This window comes from Lynx rufus, unplaced genomic scaffold (assembly GCF_022079265.1).
Source record: "Lynx rufus isolate CCGP_SWC_20201006 ecotype Redwood Valley unplaced genomic scaffold, mLynRuf1.p SCAF_8, whole genome shotgun sequence".
Taxonomy (NCBI): Eukaryota; Metazoa; Chordata; class Mammalia; order Carnivora; family Felidae; genus Lynx; species Lynx rufus.
In genome coordinates, this window is record NW_025814896.1 from 12,842,320 (window position 1) to 12,868,431 (window position 26,112).

The window sequence follows — 26,112 nt, forward strand, 5'->3', positions numbered from 1 at the left end:
CTGGGGTGGGACACAAGCCACCCCTGTGCTGTCTTTGCCGCAAAGCCCAGCTGTGGTGGGCCTGGGCTGTCTGCATTAGCATCTTAGCAGAGGGGCCGGGTCGCAGCTTCCTGGGTGTCAAGAGGCACGGGACACCCGCTGGCTGGCGGTGGTGCACGTCCAGCAGGCAGGGGATGGCTTTGCAGCCGACAGTTGAGCAGCAGCTCCCGAGGCCTGGACACAGCAGGGTGGTGTTCTCCTGTGGTACCAGCTCAGGCAGATGGCGTGTGACCTCCCGTCTCCCAGCTGGGGCAGAGGCCGGCTTTCTGGGAGCCCCGGCTTGGGTTCCTGCTTCCTGTAGACCATCTGAAGATTGAGTAAGCCCCTTATCTCTTTCTGCTTAAAGTATGTAGCCTAGGGGCGCCTGGGTGGCTCAGTTGGTTGAGCGTCCGACTTTGGCTCAGGTCACGATCTCACGGTTTGTGGGTTCGAGCCCCGCAACGGGCTCTGTGCTGACAGCTCGGAGCCTGGAGCCTGCTTCTGATTCTGTGTCTCCATCTCTCTCTGCCCCTCCCCCCCCCTCAAAAATGAATAAACGTTAACAAAAATACGTAGCTCGGTTTCTACTTCCTACAATGCAAATTGCCAGAAAGGTGTGCCAGTTAGGGTGTGTTGTCTTAGGCCTTGTTTCAGCCCCGTGATGCCAGAGCTCCCGTTCTGTCTCTTGCCTTCCCCTCCTGGTTCCATGAGAGCAGTAGCTCCAGGAGCTTCTGTTTCAAAGCAGGAGGAGACGGGGGCATGGCCGGGGCAGTGAGAGGGAGCTCTTCTCCTCAATGGAGGGAAGCCTTTCCCAGAAGCCCCGAAGAGACTTCTCCTTTCGTCTCCTTGACCAGTAGGTCACATGGCCGCTGTCAGCAAATATGCTAAGCTACAGAGCTGATAGAGAGGATGTACTTAAGCCTCTTTGGGCTTTGAGCTTCCTGACGGCCAAGGTGAAGAGAGCAGGAGACATAAGTTACTCAATATTTATTTTCAGAAAAGGAAGATAGCAGTTCTTCTGGGAGGCAGAGAGTTTCCTGGAAACCAGCTGAAAAAGACATTTCTCACATGCGTCCCTGTGGAGAGGAGTATTGAGCAAGCATTTTGGCAGCCAGAGCAGAAGTGATTTCTAGATGTCGGCTTCTGGTCAGGGCCTCGGGAAACAAGAACTAAGGGTCTTTGGGGCCCTTTTAGACCCTGAAAAATCTACAATTTGAGAGTGGTCCTTATTTTGATCGCTGTTTCTTGGCACAGTAAGAAGTAAAGTGAGCTGGAGTGAATAATTAGTGGCAATTATTGAGCCCCTGTTACATGTTTCCGATACTAAGGGGAGGTGGTATGATTATTGCCTTGGACAGATAAAGAAACTGAGGCATGGGGACTTGATTTGGAAGCCCAGCTCTGTAACTTTGTCCTGCCTCAGGCGACTTTGTGGTGCTCTCCCGACCTAATTTGCCCCCGATTGCCTAATTTTAGTAATAATGTCTCTGAAGGTACCGCCTGGTGTCATCCTGAGGCTAGAGTGAAATGCGGAATATGAATGCTCTTTAGAAAAAGTAACATGGTTTCTGTGCGGTAGTAGAAAGTTGTTGTTTTAACGTTTAAGTAATCTCTATACCCAATGTGGGGCTTGAACTCATGACCCTGAGATGAAGAGTCACATGCTGTTCTGATGGAGTCAGCCCGGTAGGATGGTTTTTTAAATGCAGTTTGATCCTTAGGCGATATAAAAATAATATGTCATAGCTAGAAAAAATCATGTGTAACAGTGAGGCTACCTGCAAAGGCTTCCTGCTCTCTGTAGTCACAGCCTCAGGGGCCGGTGAATGGCAGTGGTTACAGATCTTTACTTCTGATAATCTTCCTGATTATTACTGATCTTTCTGTCTGACCTCTTGCCAATCTGGTTAGACGGCTGCCATTTAGCTCTTGGAATTTGGCTGGCAAGGGACTCATTTTGGGAGGAGGGAGAATCTCTCCTTGGCTACTTTCTTGCTGTGTGTTTGGGCTTGCATCATCAGTTTGATCTCCCAAAGCGGTTCCACCCCGCCCCCCCCCCCCATCCTTTGTCCTTTTCAAAAGTCCAAGACTGGTTTACTTAAAACCAGATAAGTTAATCCATAAATCCGTTTTACTAAGGACGTGGAAATGGGAGTATGTTGTGATGCGGAAGTGAGTGAATCACTGCGGGGAGGGGGTTCCTTGTCCTCAGTTTCCTCGTCTGAAGAGTCTGGATAGCGGTGGAGGATTTGGGAGTGGATACGTGCACGGCGCTCAGAACAGTGCTCTTTCCTTGGCTCAGAGCATATGCTCCATAAGCGTCCAGAGGCGCTGTGGCAGCAAAGCTGGATTTCATTCTCCTCCTCCTCCTCCTCCTCCTCCTCCTCCTTCTTCTTCTTCGAAAAAGCATCCTACAACTTTAGCTGCAGCTCATACCCGGTGTGGGCTGACCCTCCGCAGGGGGACACTCTGGATGCACGCCCCCACGGACTTTTGTGTAAAGCTCACGGTAATAAAAAGAAATGCATGTTCTTAATAAGAAAGAAACTGGGCACGCTCAGCTTCCTGGCTCTGGAAACGTGTCACCCACGAGGGGACAGAAGGAAACAGGAGTGAGGAAACATGGAATTATTATTAAAGAAAAGAAAAGAAAAAGACCATAACCAGAGGTTCTCTTGTGTTCTTCTCACCTTTCCTGCGATGCCTTGTGCTCCAGAGGCTGTGGTCTCTCCGCTTAGGAGACTCCTGTTCTAGACCAACGGTTGCATATCAGGTTACCTGCTAAGAGGCAGACACCTGCCCTGGGTAGTAGAGACTGGTGGGTGGGAGAGTCAGGCCAGTGTGTCTGGTTCAGATCCCAGCTCGCTCGCCGACCAGCCATGTGTCCCTTTCCTCCTCTGTAACGCGAGAGTTTCTTGAGGATTAACTGGGTTTGTATAAAACACTCAGAATGGTCGTGGGCTCGTGGTGAGCTTTGCCCGTCTCTACGTGTCAGTGCTTCTGTCGGTGGGGTCTGTACTGTGTAGACCCCTAGCCCTGACTGGTGGACACCTTGGTGTGTAGGCTCCTTCCTGTGTATCTGATTTTCAGCACCACCCCTGACCCAGATTCAAGGAGAGTGTCAGGGCCAGCTGACCTGGGGAGACCGAGGGCCAGCTGGGCTTGTCGGCAAAGCTAGGGTGGAAGGGGGCATCCCCCTCTAGTGTCCCTGGCATTTCAGGTGTATTTGCTAGGTGGTCTTTGGTCAAGGCTGGGGGGGGGCAGCTTCCCAGGCTGGGTTCAGTGACTCCCCGTGGTCCCTGGATGTTGACAGAGAGGTCAGGTCTAGGCCTGCGTGACGTCGGGCTTCTGGGCCCTGCAGTCGGGCCAGTTCCCAGAGTCACACACAAGCAGATAAAATCCCCCTGTGGAGTCTGGAAGGGCTGGTGGGTGGGCCTGAGTGGGGTGAGGGGAGGCGGGGAGGCGTGTGGTCTCCGGGAACTGCTGAACTGCTGTGTGCCCCCAGCAGGCCATTGATGGAGCCTCATCACCCCGGAGTCACACTCACCCTGTTTGCGAGGATACTGGGGGTCCAGAAGGTTCTTCGTCACGGGGGCCCTGAGCCTGGTGGGGCAGGCTCACGACCTCGCTGGGTGGCTGTGTGTGGAGTCCGATTTCTGCCTGCAGTGTAGGCATCTGTGCTGTGACTTCTGTGAATGGGTTCTCGCTCCTGCCCTAGGCTGCCCAGCTCTTGACCACAGGAAGGTGGTTTTCCAGAACCCCAAGGGGGCCCCACAGTGAGGCTACCTGCAAAGTAGGGGGCCCCAAAGTGAGGCTACCTGCAAAGACCCCTGCCCACAGGGGTCTCTGGCACTTCAGGCTGGTGAGTTTGCTGTGCCCAGCTGGGCTGCGGGCACGGAGCAGGAGAGACTGTGGCGGGCGGTGAGCAGAAAGCCTGATGTCTGAGTTTCTAGAACCAGTTCCCCTTACTGGGTCTTGGAAATAACTGAGTAAGCGCATCTCACCGGGGTACAAACTCCTTGGTTCTGGGTGTTGAGTGTTTGGGGAAGGCGACTTTGTGAACCATTCTCCCCCTTTCTTTCTCCAGTTCATCTCTGGGCGGAGACGGCATCACGTCTAAGTCTCCCGTCACTGTAATCCGCAGGTCTCGTCAGACGAACCTCCCTGGACCCCACTCTTGTGTGGTAGCCCTCAGGCCTCCGTGTCATTGCTGTTGCCAGCCTATCAATGGGGCCTGGTCCTTACCTTAACGTACTGGTTCTAGTACAGGGCTGGCTGCTGAAAGGAGAGATGATGGCATGAGTGAGGGAGAAGATTCTTCCTCTGTAGCAGAGCAGGCTGGGGGCGGGTGGCTCTGCTCCGTGTGGACCCGGGTTCCTTCCAGCTTCTTGCTCTTCCATCTGCTACAGCATACTCCCACCACCATGGCTGTCTGCCAGCCGTGGCAAGAGCGAAGGGAAGAAGAGGAGAGGAAGCCCTCTCCTTTCAAGGGAATAGTGTAAAAGTGGGGCACACCGGCCATGATTTAGTCACATGACCGCAGCTGGAACAAGGGATGCTGGGAAATGGAGTCTGCGGTCGAAATGGAATCTGTTAGTCAGTGTCGGCTAAACTCCATTCCTGTGCTTGCTTGACGAGGAGCATGGACAGCTGGCGTCCTGTGCCCTCCCAGGTGTGTTTCCAGCTTCCTCTCGTTCAGCACTTTGAGAGCTCCGTGCCACGGTCCTTGGGCCTCCCCGAGCTCCCGACAAACCTGTGTCGTCCCCCCAGTTCCTTTCCTGACGCCACTGCCTGGAACCTCACAGAGGTTCAGTGAACTTCACGCACACTTAGTGTCTTAGCCTCCCCGTCACTTAGCATAGATGGCCGGCTAGAGGTTGGGAACGGTCTCCATCTGTCGTCATGTCTGCAGCTGATGTTCGCGCTGTGTTTATCACCTGCTCTACAGGCATTTCTTGAGCACCTGCCGTGTGCCCGAGAGTGTTACGGGTGCTTGGGAACCAGTGGCAAATGCTTGGTAATGTTGGTAATGCTTTCTGTCCTTACAGAAGTGGCATTCTAGTGGGGGGGGGATACAATAACAAGTCAAGACCTAATGAGGAAGGGATAGGCAAAAATGAAACAACAAACAAACAAGCCGCCCCCCTCCCCCCCGCCCAAACCCCAAACAAGAACTGAACCGAAATAAAACCAGATGCCAACTGGGGCTGGATGGGTCATTTCCCCTCCCTGAGCCCAGGACTCTCTTCTGTGAAATGGGCATCTTGAGATGCTCTTCCTGGTATCGTGCTGGCGTGTTCGACAGATAGAAGCCATCGATCGGACCAGATTTTCTGTCCGCTGACAGATTTGCCTGCAGTGGTGCACTTAGAGTTCGGGGTGTGACGGACGTGGTAGGCTCTGTCCCTGGGAAGGAAGGGTGTTCTCCTGGATTGGCCAGCTCATTCCCTGTGCCCCTTGTCACCCTCCCAGGGCTCTAACCTCACGGACATCTGTACCCAGCTCCTCCTACAAGGCACCTTGTTAAAAATCTCTGCGGGCAACATCCAGGAGAGGGCCTTCTTCCTCTTTGACAACCTCCTCGTCTATTGCAAGAGGAAATCCAGGTGAGCTGCTGGGGAGGTTGGGGACGGGGCTGCCCAGGTGGGCCTGGAGGCAGGGATTGGGTGGGACCCTGACACTTTCTCAAGGGACACCTTAGGCTTGTCACTTTCCTCTCCTGGCATCCCTTTTCTCAGCTGAGGGGCTTGTTCTCGATGAGCACTGTCTAATAGAAATATAAGGTGAGCCACATGTGTTAATTAAAATTTTCTAGTAGCCACGTTAAAAAAAGCAAAAAGGAACGGGCAAAATGAATTTAAATAATGTATTTTGTTTTTCCCAACGTATCTCTAAATATTATCATTTTCATGTATATAACCAACATGTAATCAGTTTTTGGAAATTATAGAGGTATTTTGCATCCTTTTTTTTTTTTTTTGTACACTAAGGTTCAAAATCTATTGCATATCTTAAACTTACAGCATGTCTCGATTTGTCCTAGCCTTGTTTCAAGTGCTCAGTTGCCCCATGTGGCTTGTGGCTGCCATATTGGACAGATGGCTGCCATACTGGTCTAGATGGTGGTAGAAATTTGGAGATTCTTTGTGACGCTAACACCCTGTGATGCTGAGACCCAGAGGTGGGAGATTCAAGGGCAGAAGGCTCTTGCACTGTCAAGCTTTTTGAGGGAAAGGATAGTACCTTTGCCATCCTTGTATCTTTCACTGGAGTGAATGGATGGGTGGGTGAGTGGTATAGACACATACAGATGAATGTATGATCGCAAATGTGAATGATGGCATGTGTGAGCCGATGGGAGGAGGGATAGGTGCACAGGTGGGGGGTTTGGAGGATGAGTGGATGGTGGTTGAAGGAAGGTGGGAAGGATTGTGGATGGACGTGTGAATGGGTATGTGAGTAGATGAAGAAGCAATGAAGGAGGTGAGTGGTTGGAGGTGTAAGGGGAAGGCTGGATGGAGAGAGATGGACAGAAAGCTGGGTAGTTGGAGACGTGGATATGAAGACATGATGAGCTGACAGAGGTGTGTTCAGATGAATGGTGAGTTGGGGCCTTCGTGTATGAGTTAAGCGGGTGGGTAGATGGAGGGATGGTCATCAAATGGGAGATGGTCAGGTAGGTGGATGGATGGATGGTTGGTTGGATGGTTGGTTGAGTTGCTGGGGTGGTTGCATTTTGAGATGGAGGGTTGGGTAATTGGATGACCGAGTGGGTGGATGGGTGGGTGGATGGTTGGAGAGAGGAAGAGTTGGGAGATAGAGGGGTGTGGGTCACGAGTGGCTGGCTGGCTGGCTGGCTGGGTAGATTGGTGGACTGAGAGGCTGTCTTTCAGGTTTTTTGAAGACTGTCTCAACCCAGCCCTTTTGAATCCTCCTACCTGTTACTTTGTTTTAGGGATGAAACAGTGACTTTCCAGAGGCTTCTTTCTCCTTTAGTAGAAGCTCAGGCTGAGGGGAGGTCCAGACCCTGGGCCCTACTGTCAGCCTTGCCTCTCCCTTTCTTTGTGGTTCTAGGCATGTCACTTACTGTCCCTGAGCCTCATTTTCCTTGTCTGTTTCTGCTGGCCTCCTAAGATTGTGGTGAGGAACCTTTCCATAGGATGAATGATGGCGTTCCATGCATGTATGTGGGCTTCTCTTTCTCCTCCAGCCTGACCTCTCTGAGCCTCAGTTTTCTCTTCTGTACAATGGGGATGATAAACCCCCTTCTTACAGTAGTGTTTGGTTTAGAGCCACGTTCCTTACATTTGAATTCCTGTTCACATTTCTGTAGCTCTGTGACTCTGCCTCTGTCTGCCTCAGTTCCCTCCTGTGTAAAATAGGGTGACCTATTGTATGTATCTCCAAGAGCCACTGTGAAGAGCAGGTGTGCTTAGTAAGCGCGCAAAATGGGGGTTACTGTTCACTTACCTCCTTGTGTGTTGGGTTCCTGTCCACTCACAGGTGCAGCACCAGGCAGTGAAGGTTCTTCGCCACAGGCCCCTTCCCCTCCCACCCTTCCTCCCCGTGCTGGGTTTGGTCCTTCTGGTTAAAGGCCTTGGTCTCCCTCTTTCACCCTCTCCCGTGTCTTTCTTATTTGATCTTTTATTCTGCCTGCTCTGTCAGGTCTGTCTGTGTCTGCCCCCCGCCCCCCACTAACGCCCCCATTTCCTTCCTCTTTGCTTCCCTCCTGTTCTCACCGGGGCCATCCCGAGAGTCCTCCGCCCTCCCTGCCAGCTGCCCCAGGCTGTCCGAAACAGGCACTTTTCCCAGAACGCTGGGGTTTAGAAAACACAGTGTCCCTTCAGGCCCGTGTGACCCGCTCCGGCTTTGGCTGAGTTTGCTCGGCCTTCGGCTGCCCGAGTGAGGCCCTTCCCCCGTGGGCAGGGCCACACCTGTCAGAGCAATAGCGGCCGATCCTGCTGGTGCTGGATCCCCAGTGGGCCTTCTAGGGCCAGCCCTGTGGCGGGTGTGAGATGAGCTCTTTTAGGGCCGTTCCCTGCCTCAGTTCTGGAGCGAGCCAGGCTGGCTGGGGGGGAAAGGGCACATCTGTCTCCTGGGGGAAGGTGGCAAGCGGCCAGCATTCCTGCCTCTGGATGGGGAGCCAGAGGGCCGGGCTCCAAGTCGTCCCCGAGGGATCGGGCAGGGGTGGATGGAACCCTCGGCCCCACTGACGTGGTCACAGGAAGCGCCTCCTGCTGCCAGGTGTCTGCCGACTGTGTTTTCTCCGCCTGGGTCACGCGGGGCACCGCCCGTCCGGGACTCGGTCAGGGAAGGTCTCCGACTCAGAGTGCTTCTGGCCTAATTCAAAAGTAGAGGCTCCCTGGGTGTGTCAGAAGCGGCAGGAGTGTTCAAAGAGCCCACTTCCCCATTCTTCAGCACGGGGAAACCGAGACCCCGGGAGGAGGAGAGCTAAATCTCTAACATCTCAAAAGCTTATCTAGTGTCTCAGAGATGGCAGCAGCATGTAGTGCTTAAGGACACAGAGGCCCTGCCACTTAGTAATCGCGTGGCCTCGGGCAAGTTTTGTCAGCTCTTTGTGCCTCTGTTTTCCCATCTGTGAAATGAGGCCAAAAGTAGTCCCCATCTGATGGGACTGTTTTTGTAGATGAAGTGAGAGAAAACATGTAATGGCTGGCTTATGTATGTAAAGGAGAAGAGGTCCCAGTCTGTCTTCATCCAGGTGTCCCTCCGGGACACGGCTCACGTTTAAACTGTGTCTAAAGCAGGCTGTTCATTTTCATCACAACTCCTGCCCCAGACCCTTTGCTCCTGGCGTCTTCCTCATTCTGAGTAAATGGCACTACCAGTTGCCCAGGAGCCCAGGCCAGGATCTTAGTTGATCTTGGTGCTGGCCTGCCTCACCCCACACCCACATCATCAGCAAGAGTCAGACGCTTAACCTACTGAGTCACCTGGGTGCCCCTAAATGACTGAAAATTTACATGGAAACACAAAAATAACTATGACAACTTTGAGAATGGACAGAGCCAGGGGACTTGTACTACTGATAGCCAGGCTTACTCTATAGCCGCAGTAATTAAGACAGTGTAGTAAGTATTGTGGGCGCCTGGGTGGCTCGATCGGTTAAGTGTTGACTTCGGCTCAGGTCATGATCTCACGGTTCATGAGTTTGAGCCCCGCGTCGGGCTCTGTGCTGACAGCTCAGAGCCTGGAGCCTGCTTTGGATTCTGTGTCTCCCTCTCTCTCTGCCCCTCCCCCGCTCATGCTCTGTCTCTCTCTTTGTCTCTCAAAAATAAAAAAATAATAATAAAAAAAGACAGTGTAGGATTGTGTAAAAGTAAATAGTTTGGTGGAACGGAATGGTGAGTCCAGGAGCAAAAACCCCGTGGACGTGCTCATTTGAATGTCAACAGAAAAAGCCAGTGCAGTTCAATAAGTGATGCTTGGTCAGTTTGATATCCAACGTTGGGGGGTGGGGAGGGTTGGGTCTTGACTCTTAGCTCACACAATATACAAAAAATCAACTTCATATGGATCACAGATTCAGATGTGCAGGGTAAAACCATGAGGTTTCCAGAAGAAGGAATAGACACTATCTTTGTGATATGACAGTAAGCAAAGATTTCTTAAATAGGACAAAAAGTGTAATTCTACAGGAAAAGTAGGTTCAACGGATTATGTTAAAATTAAGAATTGCTCATCAAAAAACACCATGAGGAGAGTAAAAAGATAAGCTATAGACTAGGGATCTTTGCCATATAAACCGACAAGGGACTCACACCCCAAATATAGTGAGAAGTCCTGTAAAGCAAATTCGACTCTCTGCCTATTTTTACAAATAAAGTTTTATTGGCACACGGCCGTGCCCATTTGTTTTGGTATTCTCTGTGGATGCTTTCATGCTGCAAGGGCAGAGTCGAATAGTTGACATAGACCTTGTGGCTCACAAAACTGAAAATGTTTACTGTCTACCTGCCCCTTTTCAGAAAAAGTTTGCCAAGTCCTTCTCTAAATCATTAAGAAGAAGAGAACCCAATAGAAAAATACTCAGGGGATAGTTGTGTCACAAAAGCCCCTGGCCCACAGGACCGCATGGTCAATAAACTTGAATTTGCTCAGCCTCATTACTCATTGGGCAAGTACAAGTGAAATGGTTTAATGAGCCACTACTACATGCCCACCAGGACGGCCATAATGGAAGTTAAATACAGAGGATGTGGAGTCACTGGAATGTTCCCACTCTACTGAGGCGGGGAGAATTGGTACAGCTGTTTTGGAAAACAGCCTGGCATCCTCTCGTGAAGCTGCTCGTGTGCCCTCCTTGTGGCTCAGCAGTTCGATCCCTATGTAGATAACCCACAGGGATGTGCACACGCATTCTTCATAAGACACGTGCACCAACAGTCACAGCAGCACCAACCTGGAAGCAACCCAGATACCTGTCACCATCACCCTTTGTGATTCCATGTATGGCAACTTCTAAACAGGCCAAGCGAAACCACAGGGTCATAGGTCAGAATGCTGGTTACCCTTGCAGGGGAAGTGTCCGGGAGAGGGCGCCTCGGAGGGCTCTGGGGTCGTTTAAAATGATAATAGACGTGTGCTCACTCTGTGAAAGTGAAAGGAGCCACATAGTTCTTTGGGCATTTTTTCCTGTATGGATTTTATAATTAAATTTTTTTCAACATTTATTTATTTTTAAGAGAGAGACAGAGCACACGCGGGGGAGGGGCAGAGAGCAAGGGAGACACAGAATCGGAAGCAGGCTCCAGGCTCCGAGCTGTCAGCACAGAGCCCGACACAGGGCTCAAACTCATGAACCACGAGATCATGACCTGAGCCGAAGTCAGACGCTTAACCAACTGAGTTGCCCAGGCGCCCCTGGACTTTATAATTTAATAAAAAGTTTATAGAGACACGTATGTATGCACGCACGTATAGGTATGTATAGATACAGAGAGGACGCCCACAAAGCAATGTGCTCTCCGTGCCCTCCTGACCCCACCTGCAGTCCCTTCTCTGCAGGCGGGAGTGTCCTTTATAACTTAGATCATGTTATTCCTCTGCTCAGGCTCTCCACGGCCGGCCCCCCTCTCACACTGACAGGAGGAGCCGATCTTCATGCCTGCCCACAGGACCCCGCAGGACCTGGCCCATGTGGCCGCTCAGACCCCTTTCCCCACATCTGGAATCTCTTCTCCAGCAAAGCCTCTTCAGTGAGGCCTCCCCTGACCACCTCTCCCTCCTCTGTCCCAGCTGAAATCCTGCCCCCCCACCCTCCCTAACCATCTTCTTGCTCTCTCCTCCTCCTCCTGCTTCTTTTTACAAACCTCAAGTGTTTTATTTGAATTAAAAACATACACATTGCATTCATTAAACATTCTTTTCATATAGAGCCAAGGTCTCTTCTCTGAGCAGAAGTTCACTCTGAACATAAAAACAACTTACCTTTATCAGATCTTTCCAAAGCAGTCAACGTGATTTTCGGAGAGACAAGTCTCTTTCCACATGCATATGTCCTCACTTAACGCAATCCATAGAGTAACAGGTGCACGTTGGGCAAATAGATTTGGGAGCATCACTCACCTGGTGGAGCAGAGGGGCCTGTGTGTACCACAGACTGGCCCTCCAGCCCTGAGAGTTCATTCTCCACTTTATTGGTTAAAATAAACGTTTGGCACTCCTGACATAACACATGTTCGACTTCTCTGCTTGGCATCTGTCTCTGTGCCCCCGGCCTCCTTGTATGGGAGGATGAGACTTTGTTTTATCCACTCCTGCAGCCCCAGCACCTGGAGGAGTGCCTGGCACCCAGCAGGTGTTCTCTGAGTGCTTGTTGAATGCATGGGTGAGTGTCTCCCCTTGGCCCCAACTTGGCATTGTCTCCATAGGAAGCACTACTCAGATGTTTGTTGACTGACTGAGTGAGTGGCACATTTTGCTGAGTGAGGGAATGAATGGTGGGTAGGTGGATGTGGGTGATTGGGTTGACTGCCTACTCTAGGCACCCTTCCTCTCTCGTCTGATTTCAGGAAGTTTCCCTTTGCTAGACTCTCTGAGAGCCCCTGCCCACTTTCTGGCCAAGAGGAATGGGTTTCTGCCGCTTCTGGTTAGTTTCTCATCAATGTCTCCTATTAGCGGAAAAGCAGCCACCTCTGTGAGGCTGACAGGGCTAGCCTGTTTTCTAGCTGGGGAAACTGTGGCTGGGGGTGGAGAAGTAAGTGACTTGTTCAAGTCACCCAGCCACCAGCTGAAAACCCATGCTCCTGGGCTCAGTGCAGTGCCTCCCATCTCTGGACGCCCTTCTGTATCTCTGCTCTGAGACATGGGCGTTATTGACTTCCTGTTGTCTTTCAGGGTCACCGGGGGCAAGAAATCCACCAAGAGGACCAAGTCCATCAATGGCTCCCTCTACATCTTCCGGGGTCGAATCAACACTGAAGTCATGGAGGTGGAGAATGTGGAAGACGGGACAGGTAGAGACCCCAACCCCAAGGCCCGCCTGAGCCCCAGCCCCACCTGCTCTGTGGCACAATCTCTGTTTCAGTTTTTTTCCTTTTATTTGAAAGGTAACCTACCTAAGAACAGTGCCTAAAACACAAGCACATCAAGTGAACACTTGGGTAGTCACTGTTCAAGCTAAAAAGTAAAACACTGCCTAATGAAAATTTGTTTCAAAACTTGACTTGAATGGTTATGTCATTATATGCACATTGAATGGCTTCAAAGATATACATGTAGTTATATACAGTTTTATATATCTGTTTAAAGCGTCGTAAAATTATATATTCTTTTGCTCTTGCTTTGTGTTTCTGCATGTAGCTGTGTCTGTACGTTGTTGGTTTCCACTGCTGTGTAACATTCTCTTGCATGGATAGTCCGTAGCTCATTCATTCCTTTGGTGATAGCTATTTGGGCCATTTCTGCTGTTTGCTATTACGAACATTGATGCTGTGAGCAGTCTTGTGTAAACCTCTTTTTGTGTGTGTGTCTTTGAACTTGGCTAGGGCAGGAGTTCTTAATTGGTTTTGAGACACTGACTCCTTTGTGGTGTCACAAAACCTGTGGACCCCTCCTCAGATTTAGGGCGTGGCCGGCTTCAACTCCCCCGGAAAACGGGGACCTGCCTGTTTTCAAAGAGGTTGGCCACTTCCCATCCCAGCCAGTCAAGGGCACCGTCGGGCTTGCACTAGGTTTTAAGCAGCCCAAGTGCCCCAGTGAGATGGGCAGGGAGGCTGGGACACATTGCCAGGCTTTGGGGCTCTCGCATTTGCACACAGACTGTAATTGAGGGGCGGGAGGAGTCGTTGTTGGCAGACGAGAGGCAGTGAGCATTTGAAGCGTTGTGAGTTCACCTCTTAGGTCCTGATCCTGTCGATGCCCCTGCCACCCAGTCTTTCCGGAGCCGAGATGCGCTGGTCCCGTGACCTTACTTGCAAGCGTGTGGTGGGGAGTGTTCCGAGTTGTATGACTGAGTGTGCGCTGACCCACCTTTGCCTTCTGCCCCTGCCAGCGGATTACCACAGCAATGGCTACACTGTCACCAACGGCTGGAAGATCCACAACACGGCCAAGAACAAGTGGTTTGTCTGCATGGCCAAGACGGCGGAGGAGAAGCAGAAGTGGCTGGATGCCATTATCCGCGAGAGGGAGCAGCGTGAGAGTGAGTGGGCCCTCTCGTGTCCCCCCGAAGAGTGGTAGTTTCGGGGGACTTTCCTGGGATCCTGGGGTGTGCGTATGGCTTCCCCTAGGCTGGTCACTTCTGTGGGGTGAGGACTGTGTTCTGGAAGCAGGTCACTGAGGGGCCAGGGAGCTCTAGGACTGTGTTATAACTCAGTGGTATCTTGGATCACCTGAGGTCATTTGTTAGAGCCCATTCAACAGATGGTGAAACTGAGGCCCAGTGGAAGGGACCAACATCTTGTCGATACGGTTGGTTGTTCTGGGATTGTTGGCACCCTTCACCCTTGAGGGCTGGTAGCCCCAAGATGCTCCCTACGTGCCTCTGTCCCTGGCCTGCCCCATGGTTCTGTTATCTTCAACTGGGGTTCTTTGTGCTGGAGACTCAGAGTCCACATCTGGGATGGGGGTCCTTGGGGGCTGCTCATTAATTGTGGTCACAGATTTCTCTGGGCCCAGGCTCCCTGGAGGAAGCTTGCATAAACTTAATACAGGGCTGGGTGTGGTAATTGGGTGGGGTTGGGACCAGGCACTGGATGGTTGTGCAGAGGTCACCGGGCTGGGAAAGGGGAGCTGTGCTGTGTTACTCAGTGATCTCTTCTGATAAGAGGGGATAAAAGCGGGTTGTAATGCCACTAAATGAGGTTTGGATTTGACCATACTTCCTATCCCCCTCCCACCTTTGCAAAGGAGGAAACTGAGGCATAGTTTTCTCCATATCTGTCACCTTCCACTTGGATGTGTCATAGACATCTCACACTTGCCAAGTCCTAATTTCCACCCCGCCTTCTGCCCCAAACCTGTAGGTTCCCCATCTCAGTACATGGTTCCTCCATTCGCCTGGGGGCTCAGATTCAAACTCTTGGTGCCATCCCTGATTTCCGCCCACTCCCCAAATTCAATAGATGAAGTTTCTTTCCCACGTCGCCTCAGATTTGCCAAATCCGCCTGGGTCTCTCTGTTCTGCGCTTCCACCCTCTTATAAGTCACCATCCTCTCTCAGGAATTAGGCCCAGCATGGCTAGATCTGTTGTTTTGTTTTGTTTTTTACTAGAGAAGCTAGATTTTAAGTTTTCAGGTGACATTTCTTGATTTTAAATATTGCGTCAAAATTTATTCAAACAGCATTAAGCCAGATAAACTGTTGAACCTGGCTTCTGGTTGAGAAAGCTTGTGAGTTCCGAAACTGATCAGAGATGGGTGTGTGCTCAGGACTGGGGGTGGGGTTGAGGGGTGTGGCCTGGCCTGTGTGGCCCATCAGTGTCTGTGGTTAGAATGGAGAGCTGTGGTCAGTGCTGGGTATTTGCGATTATGTGTAGGGTGTGGCCTCGGTGGGCCTCAGTCATTAGAATCAGGGCGTTGTCCCAACCTTGACCTCAGGGGTGGGGTATTCTGTGATCCTGAGCACAGATCTGGAGACGAACTTCCTGGGTCTAAATCCTGGTTGCACCACTATCTAGTTGGGTAACCTGGGACAGACAGGGTAATTTCTCTGGGCCTCAGTTTCTTCATTTGTAAAATGAGGATAATTTTGCCCTCTAGGTTTCTTGAGGAGTAGGTGCTTATAGCATTTTCTCTTAATATTTGTCAGGAGTGGACAGGGTCCAAGTAGAAAATGTGGGGCAGGGATCTGGTCAGGGTTCTGTATGTATTGTCTAGAGAAACGGGCAAATTTTTATTCCTGGCTGGAAGGAAGATCTCAGTAAACTTTCTGATAACCTCTGAATTTGGAAACGCATGCTCAGGTTGAAGGGTTGAATCAGCCTGACTGCTTATTACCCTGGGACTTAACCTCTCTGAGCCTCAGCTTTGCTATCTGTAAAATGGGGGAGATTCACCACCCTCCCCTACAAGGTTGTGCGGGGAGCCAGTGGCAGATGCCTAGAACAGGGACTGACATGCAGTGAGTGCTCTATAGACGTCCTGGGCAGGGGCAGTAGTGGGGACAGCTGGGGGAGGCAGGCTTCCAGGAGCCACAGGCCTGCCCCCTCTGCTCCCCAGTGCTGGTGCTCCCCTGAGTGCTGACCATGCCCCCTCTGTAGGCCTGAAGCTGGGCATGGAGCGGGACGCCTACGTCATGATTGCGGAGAAGGGGGAGAAGCTTTACCACATGATGATGAACAAGAAGGTGAACCTGATCAAGGACCGCCGGAGAAAGCTGAGCACCGTCCCCAAGTGCTTCCTCGGCAAGTGAGTGGCCCCACCCAGGCCTCCGTGGGGTCCCTGGGCTGATTCCAGGCAGCCCTTCCCCAGAAGCCCTGCTGGGCAGAGCCACTAAAGCCCCCCCGAATCCTTGAGTAACAGACCTCGGAGGTCCAGGAGGATAGTGGAGTACCCATATCAGGTCTTTCGAATGATTCCTACCACAACTCACTGCAAAACATGAATTTTATGTCGTGACCTGGAGCATACATCCATGTGATATATGACTGAAGCCTGTTTCACAAAACTTACCGCGCCCGATGCACTCTGAAATACCGGTTCTGTTTCCTTTTCTGTTCTGTTTCTTTTCTATTCCATTCTGTCCTGTCCTTTGTATGCTGTTCATTTTTTCATTTGTTCTCATGCTAAGGAAGACCCCTGCAATTGATTTCACAAGCTACCAATGGTTTGCCCGCCATGGATTGAAAAACACTGCCCTCACACTCGGGAGGAGAATCTACCATAGATCTTTCAAGGGAAGAGGCATTTAACACCAGGAGTTGATTTCAGAGTTGCTGGAGGAGCGCACGTGGGCCCTTGCATCAGTCTGCACAGGCTGGCGTCTCCGTGGACCGCAGACCAACAGACTGAAACAGAAGCTTACTTGTCACAGTCCTGGGGGCTGGCAGTCTGAGATCAGGGTGTGGGCAGGGCCTGTGTCTCATGAGGACTCCCTTCCTGAGTTACACATGAGGGGGAAGGGGAGGCTCCTGGAAGCTTCCAGTATTTGAGAGCCTCCAGTCTCTTCCTCCATTCTTTCCCAGTAATGAAACGTTTTACAACGCCTGCCCCCAATTTATACCCCAGGATCAAAGGGGTCAGGGCACAGGTGTATCTTAAACCCAGAGTTACATCTCATTCACCTGGTGGGGGCGGCTGGGGATGGAGAGGGGCAGTAGAAATACACAGTCCCTGTAAAACTGCCGTGTGCCGGCCCTGCTGTGCCCTCCACGTGGGACACCGGAGAGGGTACAGAACACCGAGGGTGCCGAACTCACAAAGCTTGTGGTCCAGCAGCAGAGGGAAGTTAGCCTTTGAGGCAGGGACTTTATTTAGAATTTATTGACTTACAGCTCACCCAAAGGCTTTTGAGGAGGCCTTGGATAAAAGCGACTGTATTATTATATTGCCGTGGACCAGGGGAAAGGTGATTTGGACTAAGGGAGTCACACAGTAAAGACGGGGGAAGTGGTTGCATTCTGGGTCACTTTGAGGGTGACAGCGTTTGCTGGTCGGATGAGAAAGAAGAGAGTTGAGGATTGTGAGGCCTTGGAAGGCTGGAGTTGCCGCTTGCTGAAAAGAGGAAGGAGGTGGACAGAGGAGCAGGTTTTTTGGGGGGGGTGGATGGGAGTGGAGCTCAGAGGGTCCTTTTGGACAGGTTACCTTGAGATTCCTAGACACCCCGGTGGAGATGTTGACTTGTTAGTCGGATATAGATCTTGACTTGGGGAGAGAAGACTGGGTTGGAGAAGAAAATGCAGCGGGTGTGGGCGTTTCGATGGTTTTTCAAGCCGTGGGACTGAAATCTGCGAGGGGTCCTGCAGGGAGAGACGGCTGGGGCCGTGGGGCCGCCAGCTGGCAGGGGACCGGAAGAGGGAGTGGGCAGAGAGGTGGGAGGCCCTCGGGGCAAGGGTGCCGCCCTAGAAGCCGGTGGAAAAGATGCAGAGACAGGGCGCAGTGGCAGCCAGGTTTGGACGGGTTAAGGTTGAAAGGCCCAGTAGACGTTCAAGTACCGATGCTGGTCAGGCCTTTGGAGACCAATGTGGAGCTGGGGCGGAGCACATCTGTCATGGCCTGAGGCTTGTGTTTGAAGGGGTGGCAGGCAGGAGATTTGGGGGGGGGTGGTTGGGCTCCGGAGGGGTAGCTGGGGGATGTCCTGGACTGGAGCTGCCCTGTTGCAGCAACCCCAGGGTTGGGAGGGTGTGTGGAGAGGAGCGTGTGGGCCCCAGCCATGCGAGAAGCACGTCCCGGCGCCCTTTTGTCAGCTAGTGTTTAATCCCTGGGCAGAAAGGAGGTTTTTCTCTCTGGTGGGGGGGGCCTGCTTCTGGCCCCCCCTGGGTCAGAGGACCTCTCCGCCTCCTGCCAAACCCCTTGGGGAGCTTAGTCCAGCCGGATGGGATAACCTGCCTGTGATTATAGCTTCAGCGGACTGTTCTGTCTCCTCAGGAAGGATTAGGGGAGATTTCTTTTACCGCCCATTTGAAACAGGGCCAGGATTGAGGCTTGTTCTATAATCACCGGGGCCTTAAGGACCAGACTTCCTGCAGAAGACTTTTCTAATGAAACTCTTCTCCCTGCAGAGCTTTGCTCTGTGCCCAGCGCCAGGGCTCGGGACCTTCCCCCTTTCCCACCAGGGCTCAGCTCCCAAGTCTTCTCCTGCAGGAGTGTCCTGGGTCCCCTCGGGTGGAAGGAACCTATAGCCACAGAGACATAATTATCAAACGTTTCTCTGCTCCAGGCACTGGCCCGTGGCCGTGCCTTTTAACCCTCATACAACACTATGAGGCAGGACACTACCATTATCCCCATTTTAAGGGTAAGAGAATTGAGGCACAGAGAGGGAAGAGGTCCTGCACAAGTTGGGGGCTGGGATTTGAACCCAGGACTCTCTCCCACCACGTTCTGCTGCACGTATCCATTTTTACCTCTGGTCAGCACATTTCATTTTTCCTTGTAGCTACTTTCTCCATATCCACCTGTACTACTTAGATGGGGAATCCATGAATACAAAAAGGGTCCGATTTATCTTTATAACCTCTGAGGGTTGGGCTTTGAGTCAGACTTGGACTTAAGCTCTGGTTCCCCCACCTTCTAGCTTTGTGACTTTGGGCAAGTCTCTTAACCTTTCTGAGCTTCAGTCGATGATTCGTTGATGAGAAATAATAAAATATGCCTCATAGCATCGTCAGAGGCTGCAGTGAGAAAATGCAATGTGGCGTCTCATAATTGTGCTGCTAAGGGTATTGGAGTGGCCTGTTTCTGCCCTGGAAGAGACAAAACTCATGATGAAAATCAAGGAAGAAACTCTGTATATTTGTGTGGAGGCATCATGGGAGGAACATGATTTGCCCTCTAGGAGCCTCAGGTCAGTTGGGCCGACTGAATCAGTTCATTCATTCATTCCTGCCATTCGTTCAGTGTTTACTGAGCCCTTACTATGTGCCAACAGTGAACAGGACAGACAGACCCCTGCCTTCATGGAAATGACTGTCCAGTGGGGAGATCAGAAAATAGACAAGTAGGCCAGTAAAGAAGGGATCTCAGCGAGTTGATGGATTTTTTTAATTTAAAAGTTTATTTGGAGAGAGTGATTGAGAGCGAGCACATGTGTAAATCGGGGAGGGGTAGAAAGAGAGAATCCCAAGCAGGCTGCACGCTGTCAGTGCAGAGCCCAGCTCGGGGCTCGATCCCACAAACCCTGAGATCATGACCTGAGCTGAAATCAAGAGTTGGACGCTCAACCGACTGAGGCACACAGGTGCCCCTAGTTGATGGGTACTGTAAGAAATGAGTAGGCTGATGTAAGGAGGTGAGGAAATGGGGTACTGTTTCAGCCAGGGTGGTCAGGAAAAGCCTCTCAGGGGAGTAGACATTTTAACCAAGCTCTAGATGTCAAGCAAGAGCCAGTCATGAGGCGATCTCGGGGAACAGCATTCTTGGCAGAGGGAACAGCAGGTGCAGAAGCCCCAAGGCTGGAGTGAGCCTTGGGTAGTTGAGGATCCGCCAGGCCAGTGTGGCTAGAGGCAGTGGGTGGCCGAGGAGCGGGAGATGAGGCCGCAGGGGTTGGCAGGGGCCGTATTAGGCAGGTAAGGGGGGATGGGGGCTCAGGGTTTGTTCTAGGTGCTCTGGGAAGCCATTTTCAAAGGGCCTAAGCAGAAGAGTGGGATGAAGAATGAGCTCATCACACAGGCTCTGGATGAGGGCACTGTCAGAGCTCTAAGAGCTGCGGGGACAAGAATAATGGTGTGTTTGGTAGAGGCAGTCAGGGAAGGCTTCCTGCAAGAAGAAGAATGCCTTTGGTTTCCCTCTTGTCAGAGGTTAGGTATCATTCATTCATTGATGTCTGCTGGATTAGAAGCTCTGAGGTGGAAGAGGCCTCATTGTCTCGCCTAACCTGGATGGTAACAGACATGGCTGTAGGAAGCTCCTTCAGGCAGTGGAGTCACAGGGCTGAATATAACCCCCTCCCCCACCCCGCCAGTCCCTGCCCTCATGGAGGAGACCGGAGAGAACAAGGGGATTGCTGTACTGGGCGGTGAGTGGTGCTTGGGGACTGTCCCAGGGAGACGGCAGAGACACAACTGTGGATCCCTGCGCCTCGCATCGGGCTTGACGCGTGGTGGTGATTCTGGGGGCCAGGAAGGACACGCTAACGCAGCTAGCGCCCATTGCCTGGATCCCGGACTCCCCGCCAGCCTGGGCTGACCTGCTTTCTGTGTCCCCAACTCAGTGCCCCGAGTAACATCTTCCTGAAAGGCTGGAACTTGCCGCTCTTTGTACCCAACTTCCAGCAACTGGGAGATCGCTGGTTTCCTGACCTTCTCACTCGGGGCTTTTCTCTATGCTGATCCCCTCCCTGCCTAGAACACCTTTCCTCGCACCTCACTGGAGGCAGGTGGCTCCCCACTGACCCAGCGCAGCCCGTGCGTGTGTTTTACGTGGGCCGCATGGTGCTTTCAGGAAATTTTGGATTATAAATCAACATTTAACAGTTGGGAGATTTCACAGGAAATGCCGCATTTCCGGCTTCTTTTGGAAAAGTAAGATACTCTAGTCTTCCCATGTGGCCACGGTCAGCTGCACTGAGGGGCGGCTGGTGTCTTCAGGAGTGCCGGCTCGTTTAGCGTTGCCGCACCCTGGCCCCTTCTGTTCATTTCCAAGAGCTTGAGGTTCCTGTGCTAGAGAGGAGTTTTATGTGGTTGTGCACACTGGGTCCCAGCTTGACGTTTCATATGATGTGACAGTTGACCTGTTGAATCCAGAAGGGCCCCGAGTGACCCACTTGCCCTAGAGGCCCTGATAGACCCTGCTGAGGCCCACAGAGGAACAGTGGCTCACCCAAATTGGCCCAGCAAGCTGTAAACCTTCCCTGATGCTCTAAAAGGGGTAAGACTCCGTGTGGGGCGGAAACGTGGGTCACGGTTGTTCTTCTCTGGGCCGCCTTCCTCCGCCCTAGCAGAAGACGCTGGGCCACTTCCTGTCCCCCGTCTGGCCGCAGGGCTGCCGGTCGGTGCCAGAGGCGGCCCCCGATGGGACAGCTGGTAGGCAGCCGGGTGCCGAGTCCCCAGCTTCCGAGAGTGGGCACTCAACATCTGCTCGCCTCCCTCAGCTGCTGGCAGCTTTCTCCCTGTCGCTGATTTTTGGGGCCTTGAGAGCGGAACTGGGGGTGGAGAGCCCAGAACAGTCTCTTCCCCACCTGGGGCTCCCGCCCCACAGAATAGGTCCATTCCTTCTGTGCCCCCCCACCTTGGCCTGCACCCGGGGCTCTCTGAATGCCTCAGCACTCACCACTGCCTACACACAGGCAGGCTTCGCTCAGCCAAACACCGGGAGGCTAAAAATAGTCCTGCCCCCTCTGGCCCTGTAATTGGAGGCGGGACAGCTGGTTTCGATAAGCAGGAGATCGCTCTGCTCTGGCCAGCTGCCACCTGCTCTCATTGAACACAGATTGCCTCAGTGGAAACGGCCCCGTGGCCGGCTCTCCCTTTTCCTGCTGACTCTGGTGGGTTGAGCTCTGCACTGAGCCTGAGCACACCCCCGAGAGCCAGGCCCTGGGGTCCGGCTGAGCCTCTGCCCCAGCGGGCAGTCACGTTGGATCTGCTTGATTTCCTCTGGCTTGTGAGCACTTTCTCTCCCCGAGACCTTCCTGCCGATCCCAGGACGTTCCTTCTTGTTTGATGGTTCATTCCTTCGTTTGTTCAGGAAATGATTATTGGGCTCTACTGTGCTATAGACCCTCCTCTAGGTCTGGGGGTAGGGCTGTGAATAAGACCGACAAAAATCCCTGACAATGTGGGGATTACCTTCTGGTGGGGGAGACGGCCGGTAACACGTGTATGTAAATCTGTAACAGTACGACTCCAGACAAGGATAAGTGCTAAAGACGAAGCAAAACTGAGAGCCGTGAGGATTGTGTGAGGAACTGCTTGTGGTGAGAAGGAAGGACTTAACACGAAGAGCTGGGGGAGGGCATTTCCAGGCAGAGGGAACAGTAAGTGCAAAGGCCCCGAGGTAGGCAGGAGTCTGATCTAAGAAGCAGAAGATGGTGGGTGTGGCTGAAACATAAGTGAAAGGTATAGGAGAGGAGACCAGGAGGACAAGCGGTTCACGTGGCGCCCTGGCAGGCAGAATTTGGATCTTTTTCTGAGAGCAATGGGGAAGCCCACTGATCTGATTGCCATGAGCTCTCTTGGCTCTCCACAGTCGTCTTTCTGGGCTCTTATTTCTTCCTCTTTGTTTCTTCATTCCTTCTGCTTATCTGTCCCTGTTGACATCCATCATCCATTCCCTCACCCGTCTGCCTGGTTCTGTCTCCACTTAGTATCTGTCCATTCCCTCATGCTCCCCACTACCTACCTACCCACTGGTCTTTCCAGCTACCTGCTGATTGGTCTGTCAGATCATCCATTCATCTGCTCACTTTCCATCATTTACCTCCCCACTTTTGTGTCCATCCATCCATCCACCCACCCATTCTCCCTCCCTCCTTCCCATCCATCCATCCATCCATCCACCCACCCACCCATCCTCCCTCCCTCCTTCCCAACCATCCATCCATCCATCCACTCGCCCACCTACCCATTCTCCCTCCCTCCTTCCCAACCATCCATCCATCCATCCACCCACCCATTCTCCCTCCCTCCTTCCCAACCATCCATCCATCCATCCACTCACCCACCTACCCATTCTTCCTCCCTCCTTCCCATCCATCCATCCATCCATCCACCCACCCACCCACCCATTCTCCCTCCCTCCTTCCCAACCATCCATCCATCCACTCACCCACCTACCCATTCTTCCTCCCTCCTTCCCATCCATCCATCCATCCATCCATCCACCCACCTATTCTCCCTCCCTCCTTCCCAACCATCCATCCATCCATCCACTCACCCACCTACCCATTCTTCCTCCCTCCTTCCCATCCATCCATCCACCCACCCACCCATTCTCCCTCCCTCTTTCCCATCCATCCATCCATCCACCCACCCATTCTCCCTCCCTCTTTCCCATCCATCCATCCATCCATCCATCCATCCATCCACCCATTCATTCTCTCTCCCTCCTTCCCATCCATCTGTCCATCTATCCATCCATCCACTCGCCCACCTACCCATTCTCCCTCCCTCCTTCCCATCTATCCATCCATCCATCCACCTACCCATTCTCCCTCCCTCCTTCCCAACCATCCATCCATCCATCCATCCACTCACCCACCTACCCATTCTTCCTCCCTCCTTCCCATCCATCCATCCATCCACCCACCTATTCTCCCTCCCTCCTTTCCATCCATCCATGCATCCACCTACCCATTCTCCCTCCCTCCTTCCCATCCACCCACCCATTCTCTCTCCCTCTTTCCCATCCATCCACCCATCCATCCACCCACCCATTCTCCCTCCCTCCTTCCCATCCATCCGCCATCCATCCATCCATCCACCCATCCACCCATTCTCCCTCCCTCTTTCCCATCCATCTGTCCATCCATCCATCTATCCATCCACCATTCTCCCTCCCTCCTTCCCATCCATCCATCTATCCATCCACCATTCTCCCTCCCTCCTTCCCATCCATCCATCTATCCTCCCTTCCTCCCTCCCTTCCTCCTTCCCTCCCTCCTTGCCTCCTTCCCACCCATCCATCCACCCATCTATCTTCCTTCCTCCCTCCCATCCATCCATCCATCCACCTGCCCACCCATCCCACTTCCCTCCCTCCCTCCTGCCCATCCACTCATCCATCCTTCCCCCACTCACCCAGTGCACCCGAGTCAGGGCCTGGGGTCTGGTCACACCCACCCCTCTGCCATTGGTCCTGGGGAGAAGCACAAGGCCTCAGCACAACCCCCGGAGCTGTAGGCTCCCGGGCTTTGCTTTCCTGTGGGACGTTCTGGCTGTCATTCCTGGGAGTGGGTGGGGCCAGGCCCGTTCAGCGTTGGTTCCCGTGTTCCCAAGACTAGGGAAGTTCTCTCAACTGCTTCTTATATTCCCGGCAGTGAGTTTGTGGCCTGGCTTCTGGAAATTGGTGAAATCAGCAAGACGGAAGAAGGAGTCAACTTGGGCCAGGCCCTGTTGGAGAATGGTATAATTCACCATGGTGAGTGGGGGCTGGGGCCTGGCGGGCCCAGGGGTGGGCATAGGTCAGTGCTGCGCTTCCCCTAACTCAGTGGCTACTGCTACACTTCTGTGCAATCGCCCTGTTTCCTGGGCGCATTGTAGCCTCAGAACATAGATGCCCTTACAAATCTGCCCACGGGGCAGGAAGCCTTGCACTTACCTAGGACACCAGCAAAGCAGAGACACTTTGAAAAATTAAGGGCGGGGGAGGATTGTCTGTTTGTCCCTTCAAAACAGGCAAGAGCCGTTTATGCTTTAGTCATTCGTGCCTGTCATGTGCCGGGCACTGTCCACATAGCAGCGAACAGGACAGATGAAAACTCTCGTCTTCATGGGCTGGCATTCTAGTCAGAGGGGGAAGTGTGCGTGTACAGACGGCGATCAGTGCCGGGTCGGGAGAGAGAGGTAAGGGGGTGGTGTTCCGTTCTCAATAGGGGTTTGGAAGGTCTCTCTGCGAAGGTGCCCTGGGAGAGCGCGGGGCCGGGTGGCGCCGGGGTTCTAGGCCCGGGGTTCTGAGTCCCGGGCAGAAGAACAAGCAGTGTGTGCAGGGAGCTGCAAGGTGGCCAGGACTGCCACGGAGTGGCGTGGACAGCGTTAGGAGATGTGGTTGGCCGGCACGACCGGGGGTGGTGTTTAGGGGGTGGGGCCCAGGACCCCATGAGGCTTTGGCTTTTCCTCGGAGCGAGGTGGGGAGCTGCCGAGTTCTGAGCGGAGCAGGACCCTCCTGTCCGCTGTGTGCCTGGAATGGCGGCAGGGCGCCCAGCGAGGGGCCGTGATGCTCAGACGGGAGATGACAGTGGCTTGGACCAGGGTGGAGTGAGGAGTCAGACTGTTCATGCTTTGAAGGAAGAGCCCCCAAGAGTGGGGAGTGACAGAAGCATCAAGGGTGACCTGAGGCCATTGCATAGGCCTGACTGTGGTCTCGCACCCCGGCACCCTCTGTCCCAATGCCTGCTTTGGCGACCTACACCCAGGAGGTGCCGGGCCAGATGGTCCCAACACGGGCTGGATCTAGGGCATTTCGGGGCCTCTCAGGAGACCCGCGGCTGCCCTGGCCCCGGGCGGCAGGGTCGGCCAGCAGGGCCCCAAACGGAGCAAGGGAACCTGGTTTTCACGGAAGAGTGAGGGCAGGGGCTCAGTGAAATTGACGTGGCACAGAGCCTTGCCGAGCGAGGGAGGCGGTGGCGTTGGGTGATGAGGGTGGGCCCTGGGTCCGACCTCACTGGCCCTTTGGGTCCCTCCAGTCTCTGACAAGCACCAGTTCAAGAACGAGCAGGTGATGTACCGCTTCCGCTATGATGACGGCACCTACAAGGCCCGGAGTGAACTGGAGGACATCATGTCCAAGGTAGGGACTCTGCCCCACCCCATGACCCCGACCCCACGGTCACTGCCGAGCAGGCGTGGGCCCCAGTGGCCTGTGCTTTCCCCCCTCCCCCACCTGCCTGCTCTGTCCTGGGAGCCATCTCTCCGAATAGCCTGGGTTTGGAGGCCCCTGCGGGATGTGGCCTGATCCCAGACCCCCCCCCCCTTTTCTCTTTCAGGGTGTGAGGCTTTACTGCCGCCTTCACAGCCTCTACGCCCCCGTGATCAAGTAAGTTACTCTCTCCAAACCCCAGTGGCACGTCTGCCTCTTCTCAGCTCCGTGCCCTTGGGCTGGTAACTTAACCTCTCTGAGCGTCAGTCTCCTTCTCCATCAAATGGGGCTAATCATTGCATCTACCCTATACATTCGTCCTTAGGGTTAAGTGAGCCAATCTGTGGGAGACGCTGCAGGGTGGTGGCGAAGGGTGTCAGTTCTGGAGTGAGTTTGGATCTCAGCTGCTAGTTTTCAGTTGTGTGACTTTGGGCGGAGGTCCTTAACCTTTCGGTGCCT

At 53.2% G+C, this 26,112-nt stretch overlaps 1 protein-coding gene across 1 annotated transcript in view; it reads left to right on the forward strand.

Moving 5' to 3' along the window:
* Positions 1 to 26,112, forward strand: part of PREX1 (phosphatidylinositol-3,4,5-trisphosphate dependent Rac exchange factor 1) — a 185,246-nt gene that overhangs the window by 106,958 nt on the left and 52,176 nt on the right. The window contains exons 7-13 of the mRNA XM_047069417.1: positions 5,491 to 5,624; positions 12,379 to 12,497; positions 13,535 to 13,684; positions 15,744 to 15,891; positions 24,116 to 24,216; positions 25,481 to 25,584; positions 25,781 to 25,830. Coding sequence (XP_046925373.1) covers positions 5,491 to 5,624; positions 12,379 to 12,497; positions 13,535 to 13,684; positions 15,744 to 15,891; positions 24,116 to 24,216; positions 25,481 to 25,584; positions 25,781 to 25,830 — 806 coding nt within the window. The remainder of the gene's footprint in view (positions 1 to 5,490; positions 5,625 to 12,378; positions 12,498 to 13,534; positions 13,685 to 15,743; positions 15,892 to 24,115; positions 24,217 to 25,480; positions 25,585 to 25,780; positions 25,831 to 26,112) is intronic.